The sequence below is a fragment of the Neopsephotus bourkii genome, unplaced genomic scaffold, assembly GCF_033783945.1.
Source record: "Neopsephotus bourkii isolate Nb327-2 ecotype Australia unplaced genomic scaffold, CSIRO-AGI_Nbou_v1 NB_951, whole genome shotgun sequence".
In the NCBI taxonomy this organism is placed as follows: Eukaryota; Metazoa; Chordata; class Aves; order Psittaciformes; family Psittacidae; genus Neopsephotus; species Neopsephotus bourkii.
This window is the reverse complement of record NW_026901445.1, coordinates 674,193-697,255: the sequence shown is the minus strand read 5'-3', so window position 1 is coordinate 697,255 and position 23,063 is coordinate 674,193. Positions and strand designations below refer to the sequence as shown.

Below are 23,063 nucleotides of genomic sequence, written 5' to 3'. Positions count from 1 at the left end.
ACTTGTTTTCACGTTACATGAACCGAAGCCAGCAGTGGGACATTGTAGGAGGTGGAAATTGCCCTCAGGGACCTGAATTTGCTCTCTTGCTTCAAAAGTATCCCCATTCTTAACTAGCATTTGTTTCATACCAGCCAGAACATAATGAGTATATTCAATAGATATCCAAAAGGAAATAAAAGAAAATTCAACAAGCAAATATAGTAACAGATCAGTCCGTAAAACCAACATGGCACCAAGCAACAGCTGCCAACACTTAATTATTTATATTTTCTTTGTTAAAATAACCATATGGGCTGGTGAACATTCAGCATCATGCAGCATAACTCCAAGCTGATCCCAGTAAAATACAGTGTGAAGTGGAGGGCACAGTCTAAAACTAGTCAACAACAAAAGCTGAGCCCAGCTTAATGATGTAAGGGGGATGGTGGGATTGGTGAAATCTAGTCTAATACCTTTTCAGGAGGGGAAAAAAGAAATACTAGCTCACATGCCCAGGCAAAGGCAGGGTCCACTGCTGCTGCAGTCCCAAGAGCAACACTGGTCCCCTTCCACAATGGCAGTATCCAAGCAATTAAACCTGTGAGCCCAAGTTTTTAAATGGCCTGTTTAGAAACAGACAGTTTAAAAAACTCTACTTAGAAACAGTGACATCACAACTGCCATCAACCTGATTTTCAGTTATGTCTTTTTGATTCAAGAGTCTTGACACTGCTTACAGTGCTGGCCTTCATTGCATTAAGGAAAGCATTAAGCAAAGAATTCACACCAAAAAAAAGCACAATTATTTGGCCTTAAAAGAATAAATTACTTTCCAGAAGAAGTGATTCAAGGTTAAAAATAAAGTGATACTTAAAGAAGTTTGCTAAAATTAAACGTAGGAGGTGTACAAACTCATTAGAACTAGATCTAGAAAAACACTTTTCCACATATCACCACACTTAACAACTATGGAATTCAATTTAAAATAGCAAGCTTTCAGTGTTCACTTACTGTGAAACTAATCAACATTATTCAAGCACTCAAACAGATACTTAATGCAGGTTCCCATACACAGAATGGATTCAGCAATGCTCAGGCTAAGCATAATCAATCCTGAGCACCTATAGTTCCAGAAATTCCATTTAAAAGTTGATTTTGATCAGTTGAGGACCTGCATACAGATCTGCTGCAGGTAGAAATAACTGCTGTTTAGGTTGAGGAAATCATGGTGCATGTTTGAAGAAAAGAACATGCTTCAGTGCCTTTGTTTGCATCAGAGCTACAGAGTTATTCTACCTGTCTTCTACATGCTTAACCTGAAACACATACTGAAGTCCTATTAGGCCTATTTTAGCCAAAAGGCTGCTGTTGGGACTAGATACGTGGTCCATGGCCCCAGTATAACAAAGTGTTGCCTTCTAACACCTGGGAATTTACATGCTGTTAATCACTGCGCTGTGAGTCTTCGGATGGTAAATCCTTAGACAACATCAGTTCCTGTTAGGTTGACCAGAAAAGCTGTCTGTGGGCTGCGGAAGCAAGTGGACCTGGATCCCAGTTCCCAAGAACTTCCTGTAGATAACGGCCAAGCCGTTCCTATAGATACACATGAAATACGCACAGCAGTGCTTCAGAAGGGAGCCTTTCCAAGGGAAGCAAAAATGAGATCTGTCAGTATTAAAAACAGAGGAACCAGTACTGCCAGATCAGTACAAGCGAAACAAAAACAACAACAAAATAACAACTAAAAAAACCCCAACAAACCTCCAGAACCCCCAAGTGTCTCCTTCCAGCTCCCTGCTATGTGTCTCCTTGACAGACTGGAACTAGTGCCTTTCCTGAAATGTAACAGACATAGCAACAAAGGTTTCAAAGCTGCAGACATTCAAAACACAATGAAAGGTAATTAATTCCTCAGGGCATAAGCAAGCAGCTGTACCCTTGAACATGCCAATGTCCAAATGTAACATCCACCAACTACTTGCCAGCTCAGTCATACCTCTAGACGAATGCTTAATGCTTCCTTTCTCACTTCCACCACCACCCCACTCTCCACCCCCATTTCTTCCACGGCTGTAGCTCCTTCCCTACTTGGTGTGGAAAAGAGAACAGGGCATTTAGAAGCCTAGTCAGGAGGAATGCAGATAAGTGGCAACTACTGCACAGCATGTCTCTGGATTATCTCACATGTGCTAAACATTTGAGTACTCCCCCTACAATGGCAGGGGGGTAACAAACAGCTCATTAATAGTTCCAAGCAAGGACACATGCTCTTAAGTCACTGCTATCTCCACTAAGAGTTGCAAGTGGTGGTTATTTTTGGTGATCTAATGTGTGTGTGGGGAAAAGTAATTTCCTTTTGTTTCTTCTTTTGTTATTATTGACAGCTCTGATGACTCACGTAGGATTTTAAAACAACTGCTAAGCATGAGACAAGCATTCAAAACTTATTGCGCAGTTCTCCTATACTCCTGACACTTGGACTCCTGCTTTATTTTCTCAGTTCCAAGTTTTTAACATTTTCAAAGTTTTCTCTCTATATTCAAGAATTTCAAGTGCTTTGTGGCTGCACTTAAATGAAAAAATAAAAGTTTTATTTATATTAGGATAATCTAGGAGTTGAAGCTTTTAGAAAAATGGTAATCTTTTAGATTAAAGGTATGATCTGCAATCACAAAACTTGCTTTTCACCTGGTCAGGTCTCACACATCACTGACAGCACTCATTCATTTACCCCAGGACTCAGACCTCTTCCTACGTTGTCACCAGTGTCCCTGACCAAGATGCTCTGCTCAACCAGCCACGCCAGCAATGTGGAGTCACAAATCTGGGAAGTGGGCAAAGGGTTGCACTGCAGCTAGTGCCTCTTACCAGGAGGTTCCTCCTCTTAGAAGAACTTGCTGGAAAGCACATCTCCTCTGTACTTCTCACTTTGTATCACATAAAATGTGACAAGTAAAAAAAAAAAAGCTAGCATACAGGAGGCAGCTTCAGGTTAACCCAGGCAATCAGCTCTCTCTCCAAGAATCATTATTCTCTTATCCTAAAATACTGAGAGGAATACATTGCCTGTCATTTTTATTTTAAGGGTTAAAGAACATTCTGTTATTCCTTCAGAGGACATTATGCTTCTAAGAATAAATGTCATGAAAAGACTATGAATAAGCAAGCAGTGCACATAGAAGAATCACAGCAATTCTGTACAAGACCACAGCTTCCCCATGCTCTTCAGTGAGTGGGAGCAGTGAAAGCTCGCTCAACGAAGTAAATGGCAGCATTCAACAGAAGCATGCATAAGGTATACTTATAAATAATTGAGCTTAGAGCTGTTAGAATAAACAACAGCACATTTCATATGCAGTATCACTGTCCCTTTTTTTTTTTTTTAATATGGTACATGTTTGTTTCCTTCCTAATGGACAAAATTATCTGGGTCACATGCAGCAGTTCTGCAATTTAAGAGGAATATGCCACTTTTAAAAATCAACCAGGAAATGTAAACTAGGAGATGTGGCTTTAAGAGCTCAGAAATGCTTTTGAACTAAGTCATCTTAGAGTCATCAATTACTTTGAAGCAAACAAATTTTAGCTGCAACCTGAGTTAACTCAGTTCAAGGTCACCACTTTTGGAGCAGGGAACAGAAAAGGATCTCCTAGGTCATCAGGCCTACTCCCATGCTATTGCAGGCAACTGTGTCATACAATCCTATGCAAGAACATTTCACATTCCAGCTTAGAACTGGTAAGGCTTCCTGCCTCCAGTGGTCTTCCTGGAAGCCTGCTCTGGAACTTCTTCCTCTTATGGTTTGAATGCTGTTTCTCATTTGCAACCTAATGCATGAACAGCTACAGTTAAATTGATCTGTACCGACATGATTTTTCTCTTTAAGCAGCTCTTCCTCCTTGCACTCATCCCATACACTCATTTTTAGAAGATGGTTGCAATGGGTCTTCATTTTGCAACCCTGTGAACAAGCATTTCCAAAGCAACTGGTCTGCACATTGCCACCCATCTCATTAAAATACGGCAAATAGCAGAAGACTGCAAAAGCTTGACAGTCCAAAGTCTAAACTCTGCTTAATGCAACAAAACCAGACAGCAAAGCCTATACCTGATTTGCCCAACAGCTGAAAAGCAAAGTTTAAAAGATAAATTGGCTTTTTTGGTCCATTCTAATTTTGGCCTTTATATTAAAACCAATTATTTGGTCAGTGTTAGTTCACACAGTGATTTGATGTCTACAGGGACCTCCCTGCAAAGAAATAGGCTGGAATACTTCATATCAGCCACTGGTTATAACTTACACATGCAGGGCTGGGGCATAGGGGGAGGGTGTGAAAGGTGCCTCCTTCTTGAGCCATCAACCTTCTGCTCTACTACAGACACAGGGTTTGGGAAACAGCCATCCAGAGGGTTGTTTGGCACAGAACAGACAGAAGAGTAACTTGACATGCAGTGCATCACCAGTTCCGTCCGGATAACTGCTATCAGAAGCTTTACAGTCAAAAACCTTTCTTCTCATGACACTAGATTTTTTTAAATACACTCTGACTGAGCTCTGACTTCCTCCAGAGTCTGCCATGGTTACTCTCTCTTTTTTGTGTTCCACGGCTGAGATCATGGTAACAGTAGCTGTGGCCCACCTAGCATTCCTGTCTGCTAAAGAAACACATGCCTTTGTGCCACACCCATACACCCAAGCAGCTCACACGAACACTTTAAAACTTCAGACAGGAAAATAAAGATTTCTATGGTATTTTAAATAAAATCCCATATTCATCTGTGCAGGAGACATGAGGCACAGCATCTGAGAGCAGCAGAAGCCGAGATTACGAACAGCCTGATGTACATCCTGTACAAGGGAGCGCACTGGGCACAGCTCTCAGGCCACCAGTTCAAGGGAAAGCTGTAAAGAAATTAACAGCATAATGCAGCCTGGAGCATCCAGGACACTTAACTGAGACTCCTACAGGAATTTGGGCAGGGAGCACATAAATACTGAAATTAGGATTTATTTACAGTTAAGGGGTAAATAATTCAATGACATCAGATTTACCTTTAGACAATCTGCAATGACCACACCTAGCCAAGAAGAAGCTGGTTTTAGACTTCAGCTGGATGAAACAAAAGATTCATAGGGTTCAAGCTGTTGTGAGACTACTTGTAAGAGCTATGCAGCTGGGGTGCTGCTATTTGTGCCACACTTTGCTCTCTGTACACCTCTGATATGGGGCCACTTGCGCCTCTGCAGAACAATCGATGTAAATAAACAGACCCAAATTCCAGAAGCTCTAATTATGTATAACAATGAATCCATTCAGCTGACTGCAAGATTGTGGGACACAAACACTACATTGCATTTACTACAGTGAATGGCATTCTATAAATACAATCAATTAGATCATCTAAAGAACATCCAGAAGCTTCTCTTACATGATTTTGTATAACAAAGACTACAAAGACTGTCTTCACCTCTGTTCCACACTCTCAAATGGTGAAGTAGTAAATAAAAGGAAGTTGCATTAAGTAGAAATACTAATTAGAGATTCAATACTGTCACAAAGTTCAAATCCAGATTACAAATGTTTCACAAAAATGAGGGTAGACAGAAGATTCTGATACACCCCTGACACATAAACCAGAAACTTTAATGCTACAGGTCACCTTATGCCATCCCAGACATATCCTGAGATTCCTAGTAGTGTAAGGCAAAGGAATTGCACAGGCATTGTGACAACAGTGCTCATTGTGACAACAAACATTAATATTTTCTTAACCTCTGCTAGCACTAGCAGTTTTGAAGCTCTGCACAAGCACTCAGTAAGCAACAGCTAACACTTTCCAAGGTATATAAATGATATTCCTATTTCATACAGAGATGGGAGAGTCAGGTCTCTATTCTATGCAACATCTGAAATCAGCTAAGCTAGCACATCATAACAAGGTGCATATATCAGTCTTACAGATTGCTTTTTGTAGTTTCAGAATAAGTAAAACCAGTTTCAGAGTTGGTCTCATTTACACACAATTACAGTGACCTTCAGGGAACCACATAAAGCTAAGTCTAGCCAATGCATATGGGGATCCAGGCATGAAGTACTTCCAACACACTTTTGACAAGCCTAAGGATGCAAGTTGAAATTAGACAGGGTCATTTTCCTTAGCCTTTGCTGACCTTGAAGCATTGCTACACTACAAAAATTACCAGGAAACTGATTAATCTACCTGAAATCAAGCACAAAAAGGTTCCAGCAAAACTCAGAAAGCTGGCTACTGTTACACATCCAGGCTAGACAGCAAACCCATGGCTGCCAGAGTTCAGGCTGGAGTGCTGGCTTGATAGCCTTGTTGGACTGTGCTGCCCCTAAGGTCACCTACACACTGTAACAAGAACTCCTCTACTCAGTACTGAAAAAGCTCTGAGAAAACCAAACTGCTGGAATAACCAACAGTCTGACATTCGAATCATCTCTATAAATAGCTGAAAATTACATCCTCATCTTCACTTCCCTCTGACTCTTCCAGCCTCGGGTGACCAAACTTGGATATCGCTGGGAACTCCACATGCATTCTTATCACTTTCATTTTTGCAACTTCCTCAGAATCAGTATTCAGGAATTGCTTTCAATCCCTCCTTCCCATAAAAATAGTCAGGAGAAAGATCCAGTCACCAGGGAAAGGAGTGCCTGCCCATTTCCCTTCATGACAACACAAACCCACATAATGACTACCTTGGTATCTCCTACCTTTTCAAGCAGCATATCCAAATGAAAGAAGCAACCTGAACATCAGTGTACCCAATTACCAGTGTCATAGCACACACCAGTGCCATGTAAAACCCTGGAAGTTCAGCTCACAGCAGTTCTAGAAGGGCTACCTATGACTAACTGTGACTAAAAAACCATACTGATGTCCTTACCTTGATTCAGGCTTTTCAGTTAATGGTGCCATTTTCCTGGACCCTTGATTTCACTTCATAAGAGGCATGAAAGAGTTAAAGAAACCAGCTATTTGGATGCTGAGGTGTAACAAGAAATTTGTGGAGGCATCTCTCTGGCACCCTTAAATACTTTGCTCCTCCCACTGCTGTGCTTTAATTAGCCAGCTGGTTCTTAGTCACCCCATCCTGTCACTAGGCTTGCTCACCGTCAGCCACCCCCACCCAGCCTGCCTGTCACTACCCTACCACTGTCATAACGAAAGACACTGACTCTTGCAGTTCTGGAGCTAGGGAATGAAAAGAGAGTAAATTTGGAGTTGACACTCTATGGTAGCACAGGCATACGATGCCCTTCAGAAGGGAAAGGACAGGCAGACCTTGAAGATATAATAAAATACAGGGAAAATACTTGAAAAAGCATTTTGTTTTTGTTTTAGACCAGGCAGCATCTGCTCATCAAAGTATTTTCATTAGCACTAGACATGGCAGATGCTGTTTCAATGGGTAGGAGCTGAAGGGGCAGCTAAAGTTTCCGCACATGGCAGCTGAGATTTGTAGCATAAATATTTGACATGACACAAAGAGAAACTAACTGCCTGAATTGCTATTACATATTATATACCTGCTCTATGGGCATCATAACAGGCATCAAAGGAGCTTTTAAGCCATAAGCTCTACTAGGGTATCCCTAGAGTGGAATGTCCCTACCACAGTGCAAACTGGTTTCCCTTGAGATAGCCTAAGGCTTGCACTGCTGTGAAAATGGTGCCAGCTTTTAAGAGAGTGAGGGTATATTCATACATCCCCTGGGCCAGGCAGCTTCTTGGTAAGTGAGTAGCAGCATAGGATCATGCTTCCTTCCGCAGTGACTGTCTATGAAACAAACCACTGGCACCAGGACTTCTTGAAATCAGACCTTGGTGGTTGGTTCATGCAAGACCAAGTGATAGTTTAACGGTGGACATAATTTGAAGTAGACCCTCAAGTGTCTTGGTACTGTCCTTTGTCACCAGACCACAGCAACCAGTGTGCCAAACACTGCTGGCTTTCATGAATAACACTCCAGAGTGTCTCTGTCTGCAGCCTGTCTCTGAATTTTTATTCCTCCAATATGCATGTGCAGGCATTGATAAGCTGCCAAACTCACAGACTGGGAAAATTTACTGAAAATTATTCGAAGGCAAGCATATCAACACTGAAACAAGACTTAGAATGCAACACAGATGGCAAGAGCTGCTGATTGCAGAAGGGCATAGAGCAAAGGCTACTTGTGGGTCAGCGTTTACTTTAGCTTCAGATTCTTTCAATAAAGTGCTGCCGAAGGACACAGAACAAAGGTCTCCAAATACCTACACACATAAACCCATACTGATGCAATGTGAAATGCTGACTGAGGTTCTGTCAGCAACACAAGCTCTCCTTTTTCCTCCCCAGTACACCTTTTTAGCATCCTAGTACTTGCTTCCCACCAATTGAAGCATTTAATTGTTAGCCAACATGGGCACAATTCTGACTTGGTTTATTGGCTGAGGGGCCAGAAGAGGTTGGAAAATACTGCTCTATCTCACTTCATTTATGACCAATCCCGTACCTCAGTGTGAGCATGCTGCTGGTAGTTCTAACCAGAGGAAACAAAGGGCTCCTGAGCCCACATTTACTACTACATCACAAATTACTAACACTGGGGAGCTTGTACCTGGAATTTTGTTTTCATTCACTACAGCAGGTATTCAGAGGTTATTTGCAAAATTCAGGTCTGGATATGGGTTAAGACTCCAGCACCTTTGAAAGTCAGGTGTGTTTGGGTGGAGGAGGAAGAGGATTCTTTCAGACATATCAACAGTCAGAATAAAGAATGGGGAAACAGTATGTTTTGAACAGTTGGACCCTACTGTCCCTTCTGCAACCCCCCCCTCCAGCCCCCTCCGCAAACCCCAAACAAGCCAACACACATTGTGTCCAACAACAAAGCAGGAAAGCCAACAAAAAAGCCTACAACATTGTCTAGAGTAAGATGTGCAGTCATCACCAGTGCCAATTACTTGAAATGTACCTGTTTCTACAGCAGTACACAACAGGAGACCTCCCTCACCACCTGAAAATAACCTCCTTTATCTCTTCTAGTCTCTTGTGGAGCCTGGGCCACACAAGAGTGTGTCAGTTGTAAGCCCTGCTTGCTGTGTAGCAGGGGTTTATAAACAAGCCTCTGACAGTTTGTCTTCAGGTAACAAAAATGACTGCGATTAAAATGTTGAAAGAGTAGAAACTATACTGTAAAAATAACATCTAGTGACCAAAAGAATGGCACCTGGGGAGAGGCAAAGTAGGGAACAATCCAGGGGCTGGCTCAAGACCAAACTTAGATGGAAAAGTTCCGGTCAAGGGCTGGGGTCTGAAACATTCTACTTTGCAGGAACTAGCTTAGAGAACCTTCAATGAATGTGGCATAATGGAAAGAACTTCTGCTACAGACAGCTACTAGACTAGAAAACTGAATTTTCACAGAATTTGCTATGCCACTTGGGTGAAGGTAGAACCTGGCAGCAAGTTTTGCATGGCTGTATGGCCACATAGCTTGGTTGTTTCCAAAGTCAACCTTGAGCGCAGGTTAAACAGCCTTATAAAGTGTTGCTGTTTTACCATCAACCTGCTATAATAGTGTACTACACATTGCAATTTTCCTGGCACCTACTGCTACACATCCACTGCTGTGGTTTTCCCCCCATAATACCCATGTCTTTGCAAAAGACATCACACCTAGCAAAAGGGCCAAAATAAATTGCACAACAAAAGAAGTCTTTGGTATAACAGGGGCAGATGCCAGTTCTAGGAGGTTCCGGATCACTGCTGTAGCAGCCCCTGGACAAGGCTACCCTCATCAAGTCTGTTTTGCTACCAAAGCCATAAGCAAATCCTTTCACTAGAGGGAGTGGGTTGTTCCAGTTATAAGCTACCCTGAAAAGTTTGCTGTACAATCCACACACTTTTGGTGTTTCGATAAATGTCACAAAGCCATTCAAGTTCTTTTATGTCACCCAGTATGCCATGGGACTAGGCCTCTCAGCCACCAGAAGAGGTCAAAGAAGTGCTGTGACACGCAATTTAAAAAAAAGAGGTACTTTTGATAGATCTGGAAGACAGTAAGCAAAAGTGATTGAGCTTACTTGGTTTTGCCAATGGAGGAGGAAGGCAAGCAAACTTACATCACGGTCATTCAGTGTCCTCCACGTTCTAGGGTTTGAATTGCAAAACATAACTCAGCCAAAGCAACACACTGCTGCTAGGGTTCCACCCACTACCATGAATGAGCACAAACTCATTCACTCACACCCTCACCCTGCTGGGCTGGAGCTTCTGCTTTGTTACAGAACAGCCACCCAAATTCTGGTTAGTACAGTTTTACAGCACCCTCCTTGTTATCAGAGATGAGCCCTAGCTTGTCCCAGAGCTCCCAACACCCAGATCCCCTTGGATGCCTCCGACCTGAGCCTGAACTCTGCAGCTCAGTCCTCCCAGCTGAAAGCTACAGGAACCAGTGTCACCCCAGAAAGACATACTGCTGCCAGCAGCCCCTACAACTGTCAGGCACCTTAGTGCAACTGCATAAGGACTCAGGGAGCACTTACAGCTGAATCTGCATGGCATAAATGTGCTCAGGCTGTCACCAGAGACCGAGAAAAATGCCTTGTAAAGATGTATGCAGCCTTCTAAGAGCTCTAGATAGGAACTTGATCTACCAGTATTAATAAGTCTTTGGGGCAGAAGCAGTTAAAAGCTACCAAGAGGCCCTTGCAATAATAATATATGTATTTATCCAATGAAAGCACATTACCTGTTAAGTGTAAAGAGAACACACCATGAACTACAAGACAAACTGCTAGAAAATTTTCTCAAATGGCTGAGAAAAGCAAATATGTAATTTGGCTTCTTGGCTGAAAACTGAAGAACTGTCCTAGTGTCCCTTCTGCCTGTTGGAGACAAGAGATGCTGTAGGCTAGTGATCTCTCATTTAAAACAGAAAAAAAATACTACCTGGCAGGATTACAGTTAACCAGGATTTAGGATCTACAGCATCTTAAGGGAGACTTCTGTGAGAGGCATAGTTCCTGCTGCTGTCCTCTACTGAACAAAGAATTTGGCAGGGGCTGGAAATCACTGCCTCATACCAACACAAACTGGGAGTGATCTTCTGTTTAGCAGTCACCTGAGTAGCACTTTCTCCCAGCTGCTGACCTATTTAAACTCCCACGCACAAAAGAAAAGTATAACCTTGCTTATCTGTCTTGAATAGTTGCTGACCCTGGACCAAGTAATGTAGAATTCAGGATGTGCTAAATACAACACTACAGGGGAAAAAAATTAGGGCTCAGCTATGCTTATCCAAGTCCTAAGGAAATTGCCACTCCAGCATACAATCAATAAAACATGCATCCTCACCTGCAAGTAAGTATGTCTGGCACTCTGTACCCTGTACTACTATCTACACTCAGGCAAAATGGAAGCAAAAACTTATGCATGATTTGTGGCATATGTGCCAAACGGGGGTGTGAGACACAAGGATTATTCTCAGTGATACTGGATTGTGTGAGACAGGTGAACCCAGGCTCTTCTGTTCCTCTGCTACAGAAGACCATCAACAACAGTTCAAGTGCATAACAAGTTTAGTTTAGGCCAGAGCCAACATAACTGATCCAACCAGCAGCACCTTATTCAGTGAAAGGCACCACTGACTGGGAAGGTAACAGAATGCAGCCCAACCAATATTATAAACTTGTGTAATGGCACAAGCTGTTTACCAGTGCTCTTAAACCTTTGTGCTGTAGAGCTTAAATTAACCTTAAGGTACAGCCAGGACAAAATCATCTCCTGTATGATGCACAAGGAAGCTGATTTTTGTAGAATTCTCTTATTCAAAATACTCAGATATTTAGCATAATCTCTGGGCCAAGTACCCAAGCTTACTATCTCTTCTAATTACAATGATTTGGTAGACTGTCAAGGGTAAAAATGAGAGGTAGGAGTGCAGTGAAGAAGGGAACTAGCAAAAACAGCAAAGAAAATTCAGGCTTTGCATTCTCTTCATCTCAGTATTTTTCTGCAATGCTTTTCCCTAATTGCTAAAGACAAGTGAATATCAAATGAGGCTACCCACAGTTCATCCTGTGTTCTCCAGGAACAGAACTATAGAGCTAAAAGAAGCAACATGCCTTCCAGCAGACAAGCCCAGGCTATCATGGAAATTAAGTCCCAGCAGTTCTGCCCAATGTACATGCTGTGTGTGTCATTAATAACTAGAGATCCAGCCTAAAAAAAAAAAAACAGGCTGAGCATAAATGTGGATTTGCCTCTAACTTGGCCAGCTGGCTGGAATTATTAACCAGTTACATTTGTAACTATGAAAGCTAATGAGAGAGTAATCATATCTCACAGTTCACAGCCGAAAGTCATTGCCTTTGGGAGTTAATGAGGTTTTAAGTTCCCCCTTCTTACTGATTACTCTCCCTCAAACTGTGGCTGCCACCGAGTTTCCTCACTAAGTCTGTCCTCTAATGGCAGCACTTTGGTACAGGTGTATTGAGAGGAAATGTGCTTGAACCTCTTAAAGGATATGAAGACAAAAGCTGATCTTCTGTCCCCTTTCACTACACCAACATTCCTTGTCAGAGCAAAGAAACAGCGAGTGGGTGACTAAGTAATGATAATGACTGCCGGTCAGTGCACTGCTGGGCTATGATTAGATTCTTCTTGGCTTCTAACCAGATTTAAAAAAAGCCCACAGAAAGAAAAACAAACACGAAAAATACCTCCAACATAGGCCAGTTAGAGAGGCTGGAATCGGTACCAGGCTCAGTCGAGATGTTCCTGGGTCATTGTCTCTATCCAGAAAGCCCACCACTACAGTGACTTGGAATGAAGTAAAAAAAGACATTGCCCATCAGGCCATGAGCTGTTCCCATGACCCTTTATGCCAGAAGTTCCTTAACCAAAAAAACCACAGCTCAACAGGCCTTGGGGAATACCCACCTGTGGAGGCCTGGGGGCGCTGAAGTGCTCACATCACACACTAACTGCCCCATACTGAACAGGCAGGAGCTATGAATCTATGAGCAGATTGGGAAGACATTAAGGAAAACATTTGAAACATACTGTCCCTTCCAGAATCTCTGCCTCATCAACTCTCCATCTGTTCCCAAAAGTTCAATGGAAAAAATGAAAACTCCATCTTCCTGCTTTCTATAAACTCCCTCTCACTGTTACTGCTCTAGTTTCTGGCACCATGCTGCACCATTTAAACTTCTTATAGTCTAAAATGGGCAGAGCTAGTATAGAGCTGGTGTGATGAGCTGACTGGAGACAAAATGACATTCTGGGCAATGCCTTCCTCTAGAAGAGATCCTGGTCTGTCTCCAGGGAATTAGCTAATGGAGGACTCACTGTACCTTACAGCAATCTGAGCAATCTTCAGAATTCACTTGAAGCAGTGAATTCAGGATCTGAATAAGGCAACAGATACTGACCAGAAGGCCCTGGGAAATGTGGCCATCAGTGAGAACAGCAGCTCTTTAGCCGCTTCTGCAACAGCTCTCTACATGCACTAGGGGCAAATACCTCCTTTGCAGGAAAAACAATTAGAGGCCTTGGATCTACTTGGCAGTGTTCTCCCACACTTTGCCTCCCTCACCTATGACAGCAAAAGATATAGTAAAGATTTCCCCCCTGTGATTTCATAGACTTACTTTGTTTACTGGTACACTGGCTAGATATCCCCCTGCAAACCCATGCCTTTGGTCCAGCTTGTCAAGCCCACAACTGTTTTGTCACCACTAAGTGCCAGATGCCTGGACTAAAGATATGAAGTGAATAGCTGATCTGCAGCATGAATTGCAGGTCATGTTTAAACCCAACACAATGCCTTAATTATAGCTTTAAAACCAACAAATGCAAAAATCGTATGGTATACAAACACTTCCATGCATTCCCATGAACCTTCAAATAAGGGAAAAGAGTAATCAAACTACAGAAGGGCATATATCTTCTCTTATATAAAAAGGTAATGTAAGAAGAGCCATTTAAATCTCCACCTAACCTGGAATGGGGACTAGTACCATACTCCCACCTAAAGCAGACAAACTGAGGAGAAGGAGCTTTCCTCCGTTTTCCAGGCAAAGCATGGGATCATAAAATGGTGTGAAATGGCCCAAGCAGTTGTACCAGTTCAAAAGCAGGATTAATGTGATTTGCTTATAAGGCAGCAGGACAACATAAAACATGGCTTGATACATCCCAAAAGTTTCTCCAGCTTCCTCTCCAACAACCTGGACTTTCATTCCTCAGAGAGGACTAATTCACAAAAAATACAGCACAGTCATGCTAACAACAGCCTCTGACTGAGACTGATGCAGCCTTACTGGAAGGGCCCTGTATTGGCAAAGAATAGAGATATAAGCAAACCCTGAGAATCACAATGTCAGAATGGATGCAAGAGTGGCTTCGAGACAAAGATCAGGTACAGTGTTATATGGAAAAGGCGTTGAGATGATCATACAGAGCTGAAATTTGAGACCACTAGAGCATCCAGGCAGGGAAAAGGGAAGGGGAAAGACAGGAGAAACTGCTCCCCTGATGCTTTCAGCCTTTTTAGAAACAAAGAGAGAAGTAGTCCAAAAGAGTTGTATTTGCTATTTCTGGGATGGCAGTGATTCTGTCTTCTGTAACTGCTACTTTGACCTTTGCTGTCCTGATAACAAACAGGCTCCATTTCACAGTCGTCCTAATGGGGAAAAAATGGTCGCAAGAGCTTGACGTGTGAGCCTCAGACTTGATTGTGTCTGAGACTTCTGCTTCAATGCAGAGTTCTCAAAGGCTGAAGCACTTCTGCCTTAGGCAAGTAAGAATATCAAACCTTATCTAAGAACTGTCAAGCTTCTTTCCACCAGGGCTTAATCTTAGACCATATGGTACCAAAACCCCCACACCATCTTTAAAGAAAGCAAATCAGCTTCACCAGTATTTGTAGCTGTCGTGTCTGCAGTTATCCTAAATCTAGTCCAGTAACCCCTTGAGGATCTGATCTTATGTCATCAACTCCGTATTTCCCCTCCAAACCCCAATCCCAGTCCAACAGCTGTAGTCTGCTCTAAACCTACACCAAGTCAAGTCACACACCCTGACATCCACTCAAACCTAGCCCAATGACCTCTTACAGAGGAGGCAATGAATCCAGCTCACCATTGCCATACAGACAAGCACCAGTGCTAAACCTGTGTTTGTAGCCTCAAGACCAACCACTAAACTTTGGTCCTTATCCTAAAGCCTAACTAGTTCCAAAAGCCCGCTACCTCCATATGCTTCTGACCTAGACTAAGGCACAAAATATTCTTCTGGCAGCAGCACCAAAATAAACAGAAAAGGATGTCATAAATGCAAATAATAAACAAGGAATACATCTGATGGTGACAAAGGTAAATTTAAACCTTGTTGGAACTACTATGTTTTATCCAATGCACTTGCGATTTGCCAGAAAAATAGCACTTGGATCTTGACCTTCTTTCATGAACTGGAGCTTTCGACTGGCTCATCTACCAAAAAAGCCCCTATATTACACTGGTGCTCTTCCCACAAACAGCTTTTGCTGCACCACCCAGGTAGGTTGCTATTAGGAAGACAAACTTCTTCACTGCAAGTGATAGAGACAGACGGGATTTCAGTGCCCCAACTCAGGATGAGGTCTCAGTGACATGCTCCTTCCCCACCCCTTCAGAGTACTCACACCAGTCAGCTGGCTGAACTCTTTTAGGCCCGGCTTAGGAGGATAGGATCCTCTGACAGGAACTTCCACTCTGTCTTCTCTTCACATGCAACTGCTACGTAACAGCACATACCTACAAAAGTCAAAGAGGAAGAAAATGCTATTAGTGTCACTAGTCCTGCTGTCCAATACAACTATCAAGAGGACTGTACCAAAGCAATCAGCCATTGACAGAAATAATGTTATTTTTAGATAAAGCAATTCCCTCTCCTCACCATGCAGGAAGTTGGGATAAACAGCAGCCTGACCAGATCTGTATCCTAGCATCCCCTATGTGAGAACGGGTATTTACGGTTATCTCCTGGGAAAGCTGAAACCACATCTGTTTTCCTGCCTTTATGATAGAGATTCCCCCCCAGGCAGCAAGGACAGATAATAGCACAAATACTCACGCCTCCCTACAACCTACAGTCTGTTTACTAATGTAAATGACTGCTGATTTCGGCTTAATTTAGTATACTGGTTTGCAAGATGCAGAGAGAGAGAGATGTGAATACACATCTCATGCAGATATCCCTGATGCATGAACAGGCTTGTCCCATACAGACCCTAGGCTGGGAGATAGGGGTAGGGACAGCCACAAAATATAACTTATCACTGCCAGGAATAAAAACCCTCAGAAAGAAGGACAGATAGTAGACACATACTGAGAAACATACATCAGGTTGTCTTCAGACAAATTCCTTGGTACACTGCTAGACTGACAGCTACAGAGGCAGAATTCACAGAGGAGAATTTATTTTTTTTTTGCATGTATTGATGGTTACTAACTGTGACTATTTTAAGTCCAGATCAATGGTAAGTCTAAATGGTTAAATTTGACATTTATTTGATAGATGGCTGTGCAGCTTTATTCGTTCACACAAAAACATTAACAGAAGCCTTGCTTTAGTGAGATGTCTTTGAAGTTTGATTTATAAGGCAAGTATTGACACCCCTCAACTTTAATCATATCATTTGTCAGACTGAACTAGTCAGCCACTCACCCTTAACTTCTTCCACACTGAGTGAAGGGAGAGTTTCCTCCAGGGGGCAACCTGGCCTCTACCTACACTGCCTTCTTCATACATCTCTGTGTTCAACAACTTCAAAAAGAACTTGAAGAGATCAACTAGAAAAGTTTCATGCTTGATGACTGAACAAATCCTTATGTGTGTTTTATTCAAGCTCTGAGAGGAGCGGATCAACATTTCTTTCTACAAGCAACACAAGACCAGAACCTCCAAAGGCCTGGTACTACCAGCTTGTCAGCCAATAAGCCTTACTAGCTAGATGTCCTCATGACAATGCAGGGAGGGCATAAACAGAAGTTGATGCTCAGAGGTAAAACTCTCAGAGCATCAGGGACCTTGCCTAGGAGTAGGAACCATCTCAGAATATGCTCACAAAGTTCCAATACTGTGGTATTTTTACAAGCTTCAAGGCTTCTTTCAAAACTCATTAATACCTCAAACAGTGAGCCTAGAAGAACCAGGCTAGTTTTCAGTAACCTAGAATAGTCTTAGGAAAACACAAGTTGAAACAAATTTCTCTGTCCAGGACAGTATAGTAGTAGAAATCTGCAACAAATAGAAAGAGATCAGTGAAATGACTCACTTTTGAAAGTCTTATTTAGTACTTTAAAGAAAATTTCCTATAAAGTTGACCAAAGTACGCACCAAGACAGAGTTAACACTCCAGTGGCAAGGTCAAGCCCTGGTTTTGCTTTGATACAAGAAGCTGCTCTGCTGGCATTAACTACAGCTTGATTGCTTTCCCAACCTGCCCTGTCCTTGTGAGTTGGCAAGAGGCTGAAGTTGGCCAGAGTCCCAGCTACCAAAAGCTGCCCAAAGCAGAGAACTTGTTACTCATCACAAGGGCTAAGAGCTAGGTTGAGAGGGGGAGGAGAGAGCACATGGCACAAAAAAGCAACTGATAAAAACTCCTCTGGTGCCTAGAGTTGTTACAACTAAGACTCTAACCTGGCATACAGCCCTGGATTGCAGGAAGACACAGGAATACAGATGTAGGTTATAGCTGATCTGTGCCCCAGACTAGAAGACACCACTCGACATCTGAACTTTCCCCTTGGAAATATGCCCCACATTAACTCCTGGAGGACCATAAAAAGCTATTTTTTGGTGAAAAATCAATGCAGGATTTACACTAGGATTCAGTTCGGACAAACTTTATACCCACTGCTGTTAGTGACAAAACTTCCCTTACTGTCAGTGGCAACAAAAGTAGGGCAGCTGACAGTGTCAGAGATGAAGGACACTGCCAAAATGTTTTCAACATTTTTTAATTGTAACGTAGTTAGTGTTCAGCTGTGTTCTGGCTTTATCCACTGTAACAGAAAATTCTACTGAACGAGTTTCCACTGAATAATGCAAGAGGTAGTTGGACTCTTCCAGCACAAGCAGGCAGCACACTGGGCCCCCAACAGTAACTTAACTGCTTGGTGAGCTACAAAACTGAATAACTTAGCATAAAACTGGACCAGCACTCCCACCTGGTAACTCTGAGTGAATGCAGCAGTGTAACAGATGAGTGCTGAAACCATAGAATCATAGAATAGTTAGGGTTGGAAAGGACCTTAAGATCATCAAGCTCCAACCCCCCTGCCATGGGCAGAGACACCTCACTCTAAACCATATCACCCAAGGCCTCACCCAACCTAGCCTTGAACACTGCTAGGGATGAAGCATTCACAACCTCCCTGGGCAACCCATTCCAGTGCCTCACCACCCTAACAGGAAAGAATTTCCTCCTTATATCCAATCTAAACTTCCCCTGTTTAAGTTTTAACCCATTACCCCTTGTCCTGTCACTACAGCCCCCAATGAAGAGTCCATCTGCGCATCCCTATAGGCCCCCTTCAGATACTGGAAGGCTGCTATGAGGTCTCCACGCAGCCTTCTCTTCTCCAGGCTGAACAGCCCCAACTTTCTCAGCCGATCTTCATATGGGAGGTGCTCCAGTCCCCTGATCATCCTCGTGGCCCTCCTCTGGACTTGTTCCAACAGTTCCATGTCCTTTTTATGTTGAGGACACCAGAACTGCACACAATACTCCAAGTTAGGTCTCACGAGAGCAGAATAAAGGGGCAGGATCACCTCCTTCGACCTGCTGGTCACGCTCTTTTTGATGTGGCCCAGGATACGGTTGGCTTTCTGGGCTGCAAGTGCACACTGCCGGCTTATGTTCATTTTCTCATCGAGCAAAGTAAGTAGAAAACAAAAACCCATCACAAAGTCAACCCCTCACCACAGTGCTGATAAAGGGGTTTCCTGTGGGGGTGTTTGTCTCACACTCCCACTCTCTTAAAGGTAGGTGTTTCCCTAACTCTAAGCACTGCTTGAGTTCAGGGTGTTCAGATCCTCAGTCAAATAAATCACCCTGGCTTAGGGAAACTGCTGTCTGTAATTCTGATGAACCAAACCACAGCCTCAGTGTGTTCTGGTACCCAAACCTGCCATAAGGAGCTTTTCAGTGTGACATGGGAAGGGGAATAGCAAGAACAAGATGAGGATGAGTACCAAGGTCCCCATTTTTATGGATGCTTCTGGAGGCTGCTCTATTCAGGCTGATACAGCGGCTGACAACACCACAGTAGTGCAGAATCAAGCTATCCAGCTCTTTCTTACTTTCTCAGATCAACAGCCAGTAACCTGGCATTTCTTAAAAGGGCTGGACATAGGCCACACTCAAGCCGCATCCCCATGGAGAAAGCAATGCTGCCAAAAATCAAAAAGGAGAGGTGAGAAATGAGAGAAAATTCCTTGTCACAGACAGTGGTCAGACATGATCATCAAGACAAGTGTATACTTGTGAGCCCTAGTAATGGCACCTAGTCACAACCAACATGCTGTAGACATAGACTTCAGCTCAGCATGCTGCTATACCTACATTAATTTTCTATACCTCACAGCTTGTCCTCACACACAACCAAGCAGACAGCACAGCATCTAGTATGCCCATAGTCAGCAGTGGAAAATACTGCCCAAGTGGTCTCACACCTGAGCGCAGCAGGAGGTCAGCACACACACAGGCACACATGGCCTTGAGCTCAGGAACTGAAGGTGCCAAGCAAAAGGAACACAGGAGTTTCACATTGTTTCCAAGGTAAAAAGAGAAAGGCTAGCCCTGCTTGACTTCATCATGTTGTTTGTATAGCGCCCTGTGATTTGGGCACTGAGCTGCAAAATCAAAGCAAGTACAACGGTAATGAAAAAATAATCAAACACATCAGCATGGGGCCAGATTTGCAATGGAAACACAAAGGGTTGGAAAGAAATGAAAAAGCCAACAATACTCAGATCTAAAGGCCATTTAGCAAACAACAAATTTAAGCAGCTCTGGAAGACTAGCAGGATAAAAATATTATTTCACCATTGTCCACATAAGGCAGACACTTTTCCAAGGAGTTTAAATGGACAAGGCAGATGAAGGGAAAACAGAGTGGATGAGAAGTGATTTGACCTGATCACATAACACCAGGATCAGTGCCAAGAACAAACTGTGGCTTCTGCTTTCCCAACACAATGGTCTTTTCATTGTTCTAATACTGCCTCTAAGGGTGTAAATCAACACCCATCTTTTGATGGTGTTTCCATTTAAATCTGCTAGTCATCATCCCACCTGCTGGAGGTTACCACTTCTCACAATGCTGGTAGCAGAAGTGTCAGTGTGAGCACTCCACAGTCCACAGAAAGCAGAATCCACCAAGTTAAAACACAAACCAGTGAATAAATTAAGCTCATCTATTTTCTTGATGCTGATCAGAGAGTGCTCACATGCATTCTTCAGCTGGCACAACTGGAAGTGAAGTCAACCATTAGCATCTGTACAGCATCAAACAGCAGTGTGGAAGAGAGGACAAGGGTCCCTGTCTTCAACCTGAGCAACTGTTTGCTCAGTTAATGCTTGCCCTTGGTCTTCAACTCTGAAAGCCATTAGACTTGTGGTTCAGGTAAGAGGAGCTACCAACAGATCTTTTAAAATTCCTTATCTCAGCCATTCCATCTTGAAAGTTCTAATTTAGTAAGTATCAAACACAACAAAACTGCTGCCTCAGCTATTGCAGCAAAGATCAGATCCTGGTAGCATTTTGCCACTTACAGTTAATAATAATACTGAGAATCAGCCTGATATTGATAAGCCATCTCTGATGTTATTGACTTGTGAACAGTTTATTAGACTTTACCAAACAAACTGTATGCAACTTATATGGACTGCTTAGGGGCAGATGGCCACAGTTCAGCCTGTGTCTATAGACTGGACTGTCTGACATTATACCACTTTGGGCCAACAGGAACAGTGAAGACAACAGCGATGCTGTTACTAATTCACATGTAAGGCCAAATCCTGCAAAAGCATGTGATTCCCAGTGAAGTCAACAAAAAAGGCCCAAGTACATTCCAGGTTAGATCTCAGTCTCTATAAACAGGTGTAGATTTTCTTCAGTGTAAAAATGAACTCTTTTAACCAACAGGCGAGCTTATGTAAACCAGTAGCTTTCCTCACCCACTGCTCAACAAACATGACCCACATAGTATGTGATCTCCAAATGCAAATTCCTTACATGGACTACTTGCATTCAACTCTGTTGAGAAAACACTGCCAGCACATAACAGATTAGCTCAAGCTGCCTTCTCAGAAGAAGCAACTCTTGGCTGCTGTTGAAATTCCTCTTTCAGGTTTGTTCAGCCCATATCCAAAAGTCTTGTTTTACGTGCCCAAATGAGTTGGCAAAATCCATTTCACCTCTTCTTCAGTGCACTGCAGGCAATGCGCCCTGCCTGGCAGCAGTGTCAGCCCAGTACAAAGCACCTGTCTTTCATTGTGTGTAGCTGTCTTTCTGGTTGGGCACACCAGCAGCACTTCACAGAGAAAATTGCTCAGAAGCAGCCAATATATACCAGTAAGGCAACACAATAATGGGGCCTTTCCCCTGAAAAAAGCATAGGCATTCAGGAAGACGGACAGAATGGTCATCGGTAGCTCTCTGCCCATCACAGAACTCAAGAACACACCCGCACAAAAAAAGGAGAAGAGAATGGGATAGCTACAGAGGAGGTATCCTGGTTTCTCAATTCTTCTGCATCCACAGCTCAAAGCCGAGACAGGAATAAACAAAAACCAAACAAACTGCAGAATAAAGAAACAAAGTCATGGTGCATTTTCATGACAATCACAGAGAACCAAGCTTGTAGATCAAGACTAATCCACCCTCATATTTGGTCCTTAAAATGTAATTCCAGCAATGTGTAGTTGCTCACACCTACAATCCTTTGGTTACCTCTTGAAAGAAAAAAAAAGTGTCACCAATGTGTAGAGATTGAACAGAAAGAACAACACTGCAGCAGTGCCACAGCTCAGAGCACATTCTCACTTTGTTGCCATTTTCCATTAGCTAATATTGTCAGCTCTGCAGAGGCGAGATATGACTTACCCCAGAGTAATACCATCCAGATACAGAGGTTACTCTCAACTGACCCCAACCTAAGTGAGATTAGAGTCAACCCCTCCCCTTCCCACCTCTTTCATCAACTCTATATTTAACTACAGATTAACTCATTTCCTCTTTCCACATTTGAGATTATAGTGCATCAAGTGCTGTCAGTTCACGCAGAGCCTCAATGCATCCTCATGTACATCACCACTCAGTACATGTATTAAAGCATGTCAAAGAGAAGAATGAGTCACACACTTCATACTCACAAAACCAAACGCTTCTTCTCGAGAAGTAAAACTGGCAGGCTGCCCACGCCCCAAAATAGTAAAAGATAGCTTCAATTCTAATCTTCCCCGTCTGTTACATAAATCTTAAAGACATAAGAAATGCCACTATTTACCAATGTGTTTGAATGAAATGTGGGTCAGTGACCAAGGCAAAGGGTCAAACACACAGTGACTTGGCCTCCGGGCACTGTGTCCATTACACTTTTCTAGGAGGAAACAATAGCCCCTCATTCTAGGGAGAGGGGAAACATAATGCAACAGAATCTCATTGAGGTCACTCACACCACGTTTGATTCACGAAGGCCAAGAACTATAAAACTGCCCAGGAAAAAGAAACCACAGTAGGGAAGGGGCAGAGAAAGAGAAGGGCTTTTTACAAGGGTGAATATGCTCCAGTCAGGCCACGGTTCTGCACTCACTACAAGGCAGACTCAAAGTAAGAAGAGAGCTACTCTGGACTGGGAGGAGGGCAATAGCCACAGCTCCAGGGGTTGCAAGGATCCCACCCTCGCTGGGTTGCAGCACAGCTGTGCTTTGACCCTGGTAATAGCCACCTCCCATGGGGTACTCCCCATGGAAGGCAGGTGCCTTTTGCACTTGCATCTCAA

The 23,063-nt window shown here is 43.0% G+C and overlaps 2 protein-coding genes across 32 annotated transcripts in view; one reads left to right on the top strand and one right to left on the bottom strand.

Moving 5' to 3' along the window:
• SORBS1 (sorbin and SH3 domain containing 1) overlaps positions 1 to 7,028 on the bottom strand; it is a 77,362-nt gene extending 70,334 nt beyond the window's left edge. For 5 of the 31 annotated variants that reach the window (XM_061358661.1, XM_061358664.1, XM_061358665.1 and 2 more), the window contains exon 1: positions 6,903 to 7,024. In XM_061358661.1, the coding sequence (XP_061214645.1) occupies positions 6,903 to 6,934 (32 nt within the window). In that variant the 5' untranslated portion in view covers positions 6,935 to 7,024. Of the gene's footprint in view, positions 1 to 6,902 lie in introns of all 31 variants that reach the window. The other 26 variants (XM_061358668.1, XM_061358670.1, XM_061358669.1 and 23 more) reach the window with 13 other exon arrangements.
• The window catches only part of TLL2 (tolloid like 2), a 508,271-nt gene that overhangs the window by 340,254 nt on the left and 144,954 nt on the right, over positions 1 to 23,063 (top strand). The window lies entirely within an intron of this gene.